At 43.5% G+C, this 11,305-nt stretch overlaps 2 protein-coding genes across 3 annotated transcripts; one reads left to right on the top strand and one right to left on the bottom strand.

The window, feature by feature from the left end:
- anapc10 (anaphase promoting complex subunit 10) lies at positions 1-2,226 on the bottom strand. 2 transcript variants are annotated; one of them, XM_026325451.1, is made up of 6 exons: positions 2,093-2,226; positions 1,518-1,635; positions 1,331-1,421; positions 1,129-1,249; positions 992-1,045; positions 1-903 (listed from the first exon to the last, which is right to left on the bottom strand). In XM_026325451.1, exons 2-6 carry the CDS (start codon positions 1,630-1,632, stop codon positions 724-726), a joined length of 561 nt encoding a protein of 186 aa, XP_026181236.1. In that variant the 5' UTR covers positions 1,633-1,635; positions 2,093-2,226; the 3' UTR covers positions 1-723. The 2 variants fall into 2 exon arrangements, with proteins under 2 accessions (XP_026181236.1, XP_026181245.1); XM_026325460.1 differs by having other exon boundaries at positions 992-1,042.
- Positions 2,227-2,246: 20 nt separating this feature from the next.
- Positions 2,247-10,445, top strand: abce1 (ATP-binding cassette, sub-family E (OABP), member 1). Its single transcript, XM_026322600.1, has 19 exons — positions 2,247-2,379; positions 3,444-3,585; positions 3,712-3,797; positions 4,069-4,166; positions 4,568-4,685; positions 5,121-5,258; positions 5,537-5,606; positions 5,881-5,977; positions 6,094-6,183; positions 6,298-6,419; positions 6,807-6,931; positions 7,207-7,303; positions 7,394-7,453; positions 7,545-7,603; positions 8,021-8,131; positions 8,505-8,647; positions 8,774-8,896; positions 8,983-9,094; positions 10,066-10,445. Exons 2-19 carry the CDS (start codon positions 3,483-3,485, stop codon positions 10,111-10,113), a joined length of 1,800 nt encoding a protein of 599 aa, XP_026178385.1. The 5' UTR covers positions 2,247-2,379; positions 3,444-3,482; the 3' UTR covers positions 10,114-10,445.
- Positions 10,446-11,305: the final 860 nt, after the last annotated feature.

Here is an 11,305-nt window from a genome sequence, read left to right as displayed (position 1 = left end):
TTTATTCAAAGGGACTTTATTGGAATTGAGAAACATTATAAAGCAGCATTATGGTATAAAGAATGAAAATATTCTCTATCAGTACATTTGTCTTTTCATCCATCCAGTTACCTGTCTGTCTGTCTGCGCCCCCTGGTGGCTCAGCAGATAACTGTCTGTGCTTTCCTGCAACACCGTCAATCTTTTTTGTTTCATACACAATCACATTCTGGCAGCTATGTGGTTTTAAAACATATTTAATTCAACGCTAAGAAACCAATCCACAGCAGGAGGCGTCTGTAGGCACAAGAGTTTCTGAACTTGATGAAAAATCGATGTTTTGGCTTCTGAATGACTCAGTTTGGCAAAGTCCAAGTTTTACACCAGACTGACTGGAGGTGAAGGAGTTTTCATCAAACTCACCTACAGCAGTTAAACATAATGTGCTTTACTGTCATCAATCGTCTAAAGAGGCTTGTTACAGTTCAATATATTAAACACTGGCACCATCAGCATCATACTTTAAAACAGCCAAATGAGAAAACCAAAATGATAATTAAAACAAGACCGATCAGTTTTGTTATCGGTATAGAACCAATCGATCTGTGTCACATCAGAACCAACCAAAGCTGATTTTTGCAGAAGCTTATTAGCGGCTCCAGGTGTGTTATTTTCCACTTTCTGGATTATTTGTGCGAGTTTCCAGGAGGCACGGAGGCTCAGGTGCTCACAGGTCAGTCCACATCACCTGATGGTGCGGTACATCATGAAGTCCACCGTGGTGCATCGTGGGAACTTGCCGATAGAGCTCTCGTCCACAGGTGTGTAGACTTTGATCTGCCTCATGTGAGTGTCCCTGCCGTTCTGGTGATTGGCCAGCACCGCGATCTGGATCATGAAGGTGCTGATCGGCTCATTTGTCCTCTGGAACACACACACGTTTACGATATGATGATGCTCTTATCCACAACTGCTCCAACACACACAGAGAAATGTCAACGTCCTCACAAACCTGATTCATCAGAGAGATGTGAATCCAACCGCTGGGCTCCACCATCTCTAACTGCTGCAGAGAGGAGGAGAAACTGAGTCACTTCAATCAGCAGAATCACACAGACAGACACTCATCCACCAGCAAAGAGCTGTTACCCTGATTTCCTGCAAGTTGTGGAAGTTGTTGCCCACCCTGACTGAGATCTTGCTGGGGGTGTAGCTCTCATCAGATTTGTAATCAGCATAGATACACAGCATCTTCACCGTCGTCCTCCTCCTGAACAAACAAACATCAGACCACAGTCTTCTGGATGTTTAAAATCTGAGCACTGATTAAAAAAAAATACCTTCCCATCACCTGAACTGTATGTTGACCAAGTGAGGCTGGGATCCGTCTGACTGCCAGTAGGTCTCCAGGTTGTCGTCCCTCAGCTGATCCACTCCGAAACCTGGACATGGTTGGACAGAGAGTTAAATGAACACTGGACCACACTCTCACGACTCTGCGTACACCCAGCACAATGCATTTTTAGTCTGGAGCTGACCGGGTTTACAGGACGAGAGGGACCACACCGCCTGGGAGCCAATCTCCCGGACCGTCCCAGTCCGCTCCAACTGCTTCGGGTCAGCACCGGGGGGTGTCTTGCTCGGGGTGGCCATCCTCTGAAGCCAGAGAAGGAAGAAACGGTTTCAGGCGATGCTGGATGGGTCTAATGTGGATCTAAGGTGGACCTAACATAGGTCTAATGTGGATCTAGTGTGGGTCTAAGTCACTGTTCCTGGAATTGACACCAACCTCCTTCACATGTGTCCATTTTAAAGCATGAAAATTTAAATGTATATTAGCAGATCAGATTAAAGACACGATGTGAGTAAGATGATCAGAACCGGATGACAGATACAATAAACCAGCACCGTGTTATTGAATATGAAGGAATATTAAACGCCACAGTTCTGATTAACAGCATCAACTCGAGCGGTTTGAAGGCAATGATTATAAAACACACGGATTATTTAAGTGGGTCAAATAAATAATAATGTGTTTGTTTGTTTTTAATCCAAGTTAACAGATTTTAACGATGTGGAGCCTGATCGAGCTGCAGATGTGTGTTAAACTTACAAGACCTGGTTCTGCGGCTGTTCCAGATGTTGAGCCGATGCATCAGCGGATTTGACGCAAATGTTGAGTTTTATTCACTTTTTGCTCCGATCGACGCTGGCGAGTCCGGGTCGCTTCCCGATGACGTCACGGGCGTCACTGCGCATGTCGTTTTCGTCTCTCCCGCCATCTTGGCAGCCGGTGTCCAGGGGGCGAACACGTTGCTCGGAAAGACTCTAGATTTTCTGTTTGTAAACGTGGTTTATCGTCCATTTGCGCCGAGACCGAGGAGCAGGAGCCGGAGAGGGGTGAGTTTTCGAGCTATCGCTCCAGACCGTGACCCCCTTTAGCTTCGTGTCGCCATAGAAACGCCCAGCAGCTGCTAGAGGGCCTCCGTCTAACGCGACGCTAACAGTTAGCTAGCTGCTAGCAGCCCAGATGTTTCGCTAAGTGACTGGTTTTAGCTTCTGTCTCGTTTAAAGAGGCAGATTAACCACCTGAGGACACGCTGTTGGGCTGCTCGGTAGTTTGACGGTGCGGTTTGTGACACAGCTGCTGTTTCTGCTACACGGCGTCCAAAAACAAACTGTTTCCTCTGAAGCTCAAGGATTTAATCCAAATCTTTTTCGACATTTTTCTAATATAAAGTTTTCATTGTCCGTGACAAGGGTTTCTATGTATTTAATCCAGACTCGGGCTGTGGTGTCAGCATGTAGAGTTAGCTGATGAATTCCGCCTGTAAACGAGTCACATGTTGTTTGGGGACAAATCCAGATTTGATGATTTTCGCCACCGCCCGTCACGTTTCTGGCAGCTCTGTGGGAGAGTATTACTGGGTGTAGCAGCTTAGTTCAGTGCATCATTTTGCTTTTTATCACATATGCTGTGCCTTTATGTGGTGAATGTGTGTCGCATTGATCAGGACGGAAACATTATCAGCTAAGAGTTAAAGGCCTTGATGTAGTACTGGGCAGAAAAAGGCCAGATTGTTAAATGGAGTCTGGTGTGAAATACTGTAAAGGCCTGATTAGTTTGGTTGCATCTGTTTCAACGAGGCTTGACATGTAACCACTAAACCAGGGTCTACGTTAAAGCCAGAAAGCTTGAACTTTGGTTGCAGTGAGGACCAGGCTGGTTTGGGGCTCAGCCCATTGTTACATGTTCGGGCTGTGCCTTTTTGTTCACAATTGAATGGGCAGCTTCAGCACAGCCCGACCACTGTCTCCAGTCTGTTGGCTTTGGTGCTTAAATATCACATCTACCTATGCAAACATGTTTGCAAACAAACAAACCTGATGACTTTGTTGTGTGACCCAGATTTTCTGTCGTTCACCAACCACATAACTATTTTCTCCTTGTTTGTGACTCTCAGCTCCAGAGGTGCTAGTGTCCGTCATTCCAGCCCTTCACCATGGCGGATAAAAACACCAGGATCGCCATCGTCAACCACGACAAGTGCAAACCTAAGAAATGCCGTCAGGAGTGCAAGAAGAGCTGCCCGGTGGTCCGCATGGGTGAGTGGTCGTTTAAGAGTTCGTGTCCACACATATGACAAACATAAGTTCAAAAGTAACATGAGCTTCATGAGCTTCAACACTAAAAACACAAAAATGCTGATGTGTGTGTGTGTGTGTGTGCAGGGAAGCTGTGTATCGAGGTGACTCCGCAGAGTAAGATCGTGTGGATCTCGGAGTCTCTGTGTATAGGCTGTGGCATCTGCATCAAGGTAAGGGCTCCTGCTTTTTCAGTTTAATATCAACTGAATTAGTCTGAAAACACTAAGCTGGTGATGTTGGTGTGTATTGTTATTATTTATTAGGCAAATCTAAATCTTTGCTGCTGTTGCACCTCCTCATTTTGCATTTTTTGTTTAATACTCCCAGTTTACTCTCCGGTGCAGGAACATTAGTCTCCCACAGTAACTGTAGGATCAGTCACCTCTTTAAGAGATCGTTGTTGTTGTTGTCCGGTTGTTCTGATGGTGTTTGTTGTTGCAGAAATGTCCGTTCGGAGCGTTGTCCATTGTTAACCTGCCCAGCAACTTGGAGAAGGAAACCACACACAGATACTGTGCCAACTCCTTTAAACTGCACCGGTACGCTTCCTAAACTCCTCCGCACTGTTTTATCTGGAGGTCAGGAGTTAACATACTCTGATCTTTGACAGCACGTCCTGTTTAGTGATTGATAAACGTCATTGATCCCCGAAGGAAAATATCAGGTGTGTGAAAATGTTGAAGGCAGCTGCAGTAACACTGCCTGTAGTCCGTCAGTCTGCCTGTAGTGATGCGTCTCAGCGTTACTGTTAGAAACTCTGCCAACTTTCTGCCAACCACAATGAGAAAAGAAGAGTGTTTGTATGAAACCTGAGTCCTGTAGAAACTGGTACTTCATAAGCTTATTGATTATCTATAACACTGTGTGTGTGTGTGTGTGTGTGTGTGTGTGTGTGTGTGCGCGCGCGTGTGCGTGCGTGTGTGTGTGTGTGTGTGCACAGGCTGCCTATCCCCAGGCCTGGTGAGGTGCTGGGGCTGGTGGGGACCAACGGTATTGGCAAGTCCACAGCTCTGAAGATCCTGGCTGGAAAACTGAAACCCAACCTGGGCAAGTACGACGTGAGTGTCCAGACCTGCTGTTGTCTCCCCACAAGACAGAAAAGCTGCTGCAGTTTGAAAATGTGGAGAAATGTTGCTGAAAAGCTGATTTGTTGAGTGTGAGTGCTTCTCAAAGCCGGGCTGTGCTGAAGAGATAAGATGTGGGTGTAGCTGCTCAGCGCTGACAGTGGAGTTTTTAATTATCATGTGCTTTGTTTGACAAAAACTCAGCGTCTGTATTAAAATGGAATTTAGCTCGAAGCCCTGACGACATTTTGACCATCAACGTTGCTCATTTCACTTTTCTGCAGGAGATGAATCAGGATTAGTGTGGCAGGGTCTTATCTTTATAATGTCTTTACTGTTAGACAGCAGTGACACATTTTCACAACATTAGGATGTTAAAATAGCTTTGTGTATATACGTTCCTATTATATGTGTGTGTTTCTGTCCCAGAATCCTCCAGACTGGCAGGAGATCCTGACCTACTTCAGAGGGTCAGAGCTGCAGAATTATTTCACCAAAATCCTGGAGGACGACCTGCGGGCCATCGTCAAACCGCAGTACGTCGACCAGATCCCAAAGACCGTCAAGGTAAAGGACCTTAACGTGGCTGAGGTGGTTTTGGGGTAAATGTTAGATGCCAAGACTCAGGAATAAGCAGATGCAAGTAGGTTTACTTCACTTGCCCTAGAATCTACTCCCGAGCCTTGGGGTGTAACACAAACCCATCAGTTGAGTTTGCCCCACGTTAAAACAACTAGGGAGAAATTTGACTCTATAATGACATCGGTCATTCTTGTTCTGTGTTTGGCTTCAGTGTTGGTGCTGGTTTAATGAGCTCTGTTCTAACAGTTCCCTTCTGCCTCCAGGGGTCAGTAGGGGCCATCCTGGGCAGGAAAGATGACACAGACACACAGGACCTCGTCTGTGAACAGCTAGGTAAACACACACACGGGTCTTACTCTGTTCACAGTTTATTAGCAACACTTATATTATTAAATTAACAGTAATAAACATCGAAAAAAGAAATTTGGTGTTTAACCTTTACATGAAGAAATCACAGGTTTATGGTCCCTAAACCTAAAATTCTCTGGTTTGGAACTAACATGTCAGTTTGATCACTGGGATATTAAAATGTTTCACCATAAACAGATACTTTTCTGCAGTTGGCTCTAAATTGTGATTGGTTGGGGGGGTTTGTGTTGCCGGGCAGATCTGAGTCACCTGCGGGAGAGAAACGTGGAGGATTTGTCTGGAGGAGAGCTGCAGAGATTCGCCTGCGCCGTCGTCTGCATCCAGAGGGCCGACATGTGAGGAAACACTGATGACGTTATTTCAGCATTTCCCTCAAACGTCAACACACACACACACACACACACACACTGCCCACCACGTTCTTACTGTGTTTACTGTGTCTCTGCTGCAGTTTCATGTTTGACGAACCGTCCAGTTATCTGGATGTTAAACAGAGGCTGAAGGCTGCCATCACCATCCGCTCGCTCATCACCCCCGACAGGTAACCTGCTCATTTTTCCAGATGTTTCGTTCACAGTATATCTTTAATGTACAGTAGCTGCTGGTGTTTGTCGCTCCTTTGTTGTTTTGTAAACACGTGTGTGTTTTGTTGCAGATACATCATTGTGGTGGAGCATGACCTGAGTGTGTTGGACTACCTGTCCGACTTCATCTGCTGTCTGTACGGAGTCCCCAGTGCCTACGGAGTCGTCACCATGCCCTTCAGCGTCAGAGAAGGTAAAGCACTAATGTGACATTATATGACATTAGAGCCCAGTGGATTTGTAACAGTGAACAGAATTCATGGTTCAGGGTCTGGTCCTAAGTCGTTACTGTGTATGTTTGTGAGACTGAGTCCAAACCCCATCCAGAGACTGACAGCACCAATGAATGTAGTGTCCTCAGTGTAATGTGTGTGAATCCAGAACCTGGTTCAGCTTATTGGTCTGTGCCATAGACCTCTATTGTTGTCCAAAAACTATTAAAAACACAGCAGGGAGCCACAGTTGGAGGCCTGTTGTTCCGGAAACAAATCAGAGACCAGCAAAGTGTTTCTTATTACTAACAAAGGGATTATTGTGGGTCCAGAACTAACGTCCTGTCTTCCTCTATCTTGTCCATCAGGCATTAACATCTTCCTGGATGGTTACGTCCCCACGGAGAACCTCAGGTTTCGTGAGACCTCGCTGGTCTTCAAAGTGGCTGAGACGGCCAATGAGGAGGAGGTGAAGAGACTCAGACACTACCAGGTGGGTCCAGCTCATGACTTGGGTCTTTTTACTTTCACTTCAGTTTCCTCATTTACTTTTTTCTCCTTTTCTGTTCTTCCCTTTCTTCTTTACCTCCCTCCATCACATCTTCTCCATCTCACCTGTTTTCATTGCAGTCAGATGTTTGGACAGAAGAGTCTTTTTTTCTTCCTGTTGTTTTCACCTGAGTTAAAAAAAATCTCATCATGAAACCCAGCGGTGAGGATTTCTGAAGATGTGATGTTTGACCTGATGTCTCTTCTGTTGTCCTTCAGTATCCAGACATGAAGAAGACGATGGGCGAGTTCACGCTGGAGATCAAAGGAGGAGAATTTACAGACTCTGAGATCATGGTGATGCTGGGAGAGAACGGTAAACACCTTCATACACCAGCTGGGGGCTGAGACCACATCCCTGCTGCTATTAAATTGTTTTGTTGTGTGTTGGTCTGTGTGTCTGCAGGCACAGGGAAGACGACCTTCATCAGGATGTTGGCAGGAGGACTGAAACCTGACGGAGGAGGTGGGTGTCCTGCATCCTAATCCCTAATCTGAGCCCTGACAGAGCAGACATGTCCTCACTCATTCAGACACTGACCCCGTTTCTCTCTCAGGTGAGGTTCCCATCCTGAACGTCAGCTACAAGCCTCAAACCATCAGCCCCAAGTTTAAGGTTTGTTCACTTCATTTCATCAACAGTCACTGATCTGAGAGTTTTTCAGTGTGAAACAGGAGGCCGACACGAGACTGTAGTTCTGAGTTCAGTCGACACTTCTAGTCTTGGTCCCCGAGACCCTTGTTTATTTTTCTGAGTTTACATTGTTTGGATCATTCATGTTTACACAGTTTAAATATGTGACTGAAAGCTGGGAACATGTTGCTCATAGTTCAGCTTTAGTCTTTGGTGTTAAAGTAGTAAAGGACACTTCTGCTGTTTTATTAGAATCTATCCACTTTGAGTTTTCCTCAACACATTAGCAACCAGCAGTGATTTGTCACTGCCGCTCTGCCTGTGATCAGAGCAGCACCAGTCGTCCCAGTCCCTGAGTCCGTCAAGAAGTAACAGCTGCTGTGGTTGTTTTTGTTGCAGGGCAGTGTCAGAGCTCTGCTGCATGAGAAAGTCAGAGACGCCTACACTCACCCCCAGTTCATCACCGACGTCATGAAGCCGCTGCAGATCGAGAGCATCATAGACCAGGATGTAAGACAAACACTTGTCTCTGTTATTGTTCCTAAATATGACTGTTCTTTAGTAGTGACTTTATTTACACCAGTAGTTTTGTTGTTGTGTAGCCTTAGTCTTTTTTCCCTCACAAAAATGACAGAGCAGATGTTTGAAGTGTTTCCCATCCAGCAGCATTCATGTCTTATTAGCCGCTTTCTGATCAGGTGTCATGTTCAAGTTAGTGATGTGACAGCACCTGTGAGGGTCTTATTGGTGTCACTCAACCATCTGTCTGGAAAAACCTGCTGTGGGTTCTTGGATCAGTCTTAAGGAACAGCAGAGAACAGAACCACTCCATCAGATTGATTCACCTGCCCCCCCCCCCCCCCCCCCCTCCCCTCCCCTCCAGGTGCAGAACCTGTCTGGTGGTGAGCTGCAGAGAGTCGCTCTCACGTTGTGTTTGGGGAAACCAGCTGATGTTTACCTGATCGATGAGCCTTCGGCCTACCTGGACTCTGAGCAGAGATTGATGGCTGCCAGGGTCATCAAGAGGTCAGACACAGCTTTTCTTTACAGTTATTCTTCATGTTGGACTGAAAACACTTAACACTTCTATGGATTTTAAAGTGGAAAACAAAGAACATTGGTACAGTGTCTGAATCATGTTTGTGTTTGCAGGTACATCCTCCATGCGAAGAAGACGGCCTTCGTGGTGGAGCACGACTTCATCATGGCGACCTACTTGGCTGACAGTGTGATCGTGTTCGACGGCGTCCCGTCTAAGAGGACCTTGGCTAATACGTAAGACAGATATGAAAAAAAAAATCTCTCAGCTTTAACTTAACATCTGGCTGTGATGTTGACTGAAGTCACTTTCTGTCGCTCAGTCCTCAGGGTCTATTAGCGGGGATGAACCGGTTTCTGTCACTGCTGGAAATCACGTTCAGAAGAGACCCGAACAACTTCAGACCACGCATCAACAAACTCAACTCCATCAAGGTATTTACCCCCTGCAGCACTTAAGGCAGCTTTGTTTCTATTCAGTGCTCATTGTGCTGGTAGCAGGACTAGTTGCTGGTGTAGTATTAGATAAGTGCCATATAGTATAAGTGCTGGTAGGTGTACTATGAGTACTCAGTGTAGTATTATGTGTAATAGTAGTCTGTCCAGTAATTGTTTTATCAATAGTGTGGAAAATGGAGGTGTATAGCACAGATGAACAAGCTAATCTAGGTTGGAGACTGACATTAACAGAGTAGAGACAATTCACTGCTGGTTTTACTCTTGAAAATACTGTAGTTCAATACTTAGCATCAAATCTACATTACCCATGATGCTGCAGGAAATGTAAGTTGTGAATATTACACATGCAGAACTTTCACTTTCTGAACATAGATGTGAAAAATTAACTTTTTCTTTAACGTGTTAAAATCAGACACAAAATCAGTCCTACTGTTTAGTCTTGATGTGATTCTGTCCTGTGCAAAAATATATTTCACACTATCAATACTACAACTATTACTACTAATACTGCACACCAATACACCTCAATGTTACGTTGAGTACTCTTATCTGCACTAAAATTACAGATTAACACTATATGCATCACCTGCTGCTAAACTTACTGCTACGACTACTAGACTTACCTGCAGTGACATTCAGCAGTTAAGAGTTTAGAGTTGCATTTCTTGTGTTTCTATAGAAAGTGGTCGTACTAAACTGCTGAAGCTTTAAATCTGTAAACAGAAACAGCTTCAATTATATAAAAAATGAACAGGAACACCTGCAAACTAGTCTCCCAAACGATTGACGAATGATACATTACTAAACTCTACCCTCACCTGTTAAAGTAGTAAGTGCAGTAAGAATACTAGTAGTGCTACACTGACTTAGTGTTTGCATCTTTTTAACCTGTAGTTTAGGAGGTATTTTAAGCTCCGCCTGACATTTTACCACTGTCTCTTTCACAGGACACAGAACAAAAGAAAAGTGGGAACTATTTCTTTCTGGACGACTAAGACACCATCCTATGTGACCAAACATGACTTCCTACAATGCTATGAGGGAATGCACCCCTGAAGACAGTAGCCTTACTACAAGTACCACCAGGCTGTTTTCTAAAAAACAGTAGATATGTTTTAATTCATTAATACTGCAAAGTACACATCAGTCTCTATGTACCAGGCTGCATTCAGTGGCCACCTATGTTGTGAAATGTTTAAAAACAAAGCATTCTCTGTCCAGGAGATTACTGTGCTGGACTCAAAAGAGTGAAACTGTGGAGTGTTCAGCAGCATATTTTAAAAATCAAGTATTTACAACCGATAATAAACAAATGGAGCTGATCCTGCTAAAGTTTCTTTTTTTTTTTTCCTTTTTTTGGGGGGATTCATCACAAAAATTGATTTATCAAGGTACATTTTACTAGCTGATCTTTTTTATCTCAAAATTGTTTATTTTTTTTGTTTTCCATGATTAATCACATGAATAATCATTGATTAATCACGGGATTGATTATTCAGGGTGTGAAAAGTTTTTTTTCAGAAGTGATTAATGATGGCAAAGAAAAATAATTAATCACATGATTAATCATTGACTAAAACTTTACTTACTACGACCACTTTAGACAAAAACTCAAAAAGGCAAAAAAAAAAAAAGGTCATACTGTACTAAGGATTTTTTTGTCAAAAATGGTCATGGTATACTAAGGCATTTTTTATCAAAAATGGTCATGCTAAGCAATTTTTTGTCATCAAAAATGGTCATGTGCTACTAAGGCAGTTTTTGTTAACCAAAATGGTCATACAATACTAAGGCATTTTTTATATAAAAAAAAAAGATACTGTACTAAGGCATTTTTTATAAAAAAAAAAAAAAGGTCATACTGTACTAAGCAATTTTTTGTCATCAAAAATGGTCATGTGCTACTAAGGCATTTTTTGTCAAAAATGGTCATGTGCTACTAAGGCATTTTTTATATAAAAAAAAAAAAGGTCATACTGTACTAAGGAATTTTTTGTCAAAAATGGTCATGGTATACTAAGGCATTTTTTGTCAAGTAAAATGGTCATACTATACTAAGCAATTTTTTGTCATCAAAAATGGTCATGCTAAGCAATTTTTTGTCATCAAAAATGGTCATGTGCTACTAAGGCATTTTTTGTCAAAAATGGTCATGTGCTACTAAGGCATTTTTTATCAAAAAAAAAA

Source organism: Mastacembelus armatus, chromosome 18 (assembly GCF_900324485.2).
Source record: "Mastacembelus armatus chromosome 18, fMasArm1.2, whole genome shotgun sequence".
NCBI lineage: Eukaryota > Metazoa > Chordata > Actinopteri > Synbranchiformes > Mastacembelidae > Mastacembelus > Mastacembelus armatus.
The sequence above is the reverse complement of the archived record's forward strand: the minus strand, read 5'-3'. Positions and strand labels throughout refer to the sequence as shown.

What these genes read in the sequence shown, in the direction of transcription:
- anapc10 (XM_026325451.1), bottom strand. Translation starts at nt 1,632, where the DNA reads ATGGCCACCCCGAGCAAGACACCCCCCGGTGCTGACCCGAAGCAGTTG. An exon ending in TTGGTCAACATACAGTTCAG is followed by an intron (nt 1,250 to 1,330) that starts GTGATGGGAAGG and finishes TTGTTTGTTCAG; the next exon opens with GAGGAGGACGACGGTGAAGA. An exon ending in ACAACTTGCAGGAAATCAGG is followed by an intron (nt 1,046 to 1,128) that starts GTAACAGCTCTT and finishes TCCTCTCTGCAG; the next exon opens with CAGTTAGAGATGGTGGAGCC.
- abce1 (XM_026322600.1), top strand. Translation starts at nt 3,483, where the DNA reads ATGGCGGATAAAAACACCAGGATCGCCATCGTCAACCACGACAAGTGC. An exon ending in CTGCCCGGTGGTCCGCATGG is followed by an intron (nt 3,586 to 3,711) that starts GTGAGTGGTCGT and finishes GTGTGTGTGCAG; the next exon opens with GGAAGCTGTGTATCGAGGTG. An exon ending in AACTCCTTTAAACTGCACCG is followed by an intron (nt 4,167 to 4,567) that starts GTACGCTTCCTA and finishes GTGTGTGCACAG; the next exon opens with GCTGCCTATCCCCAGGCCTG.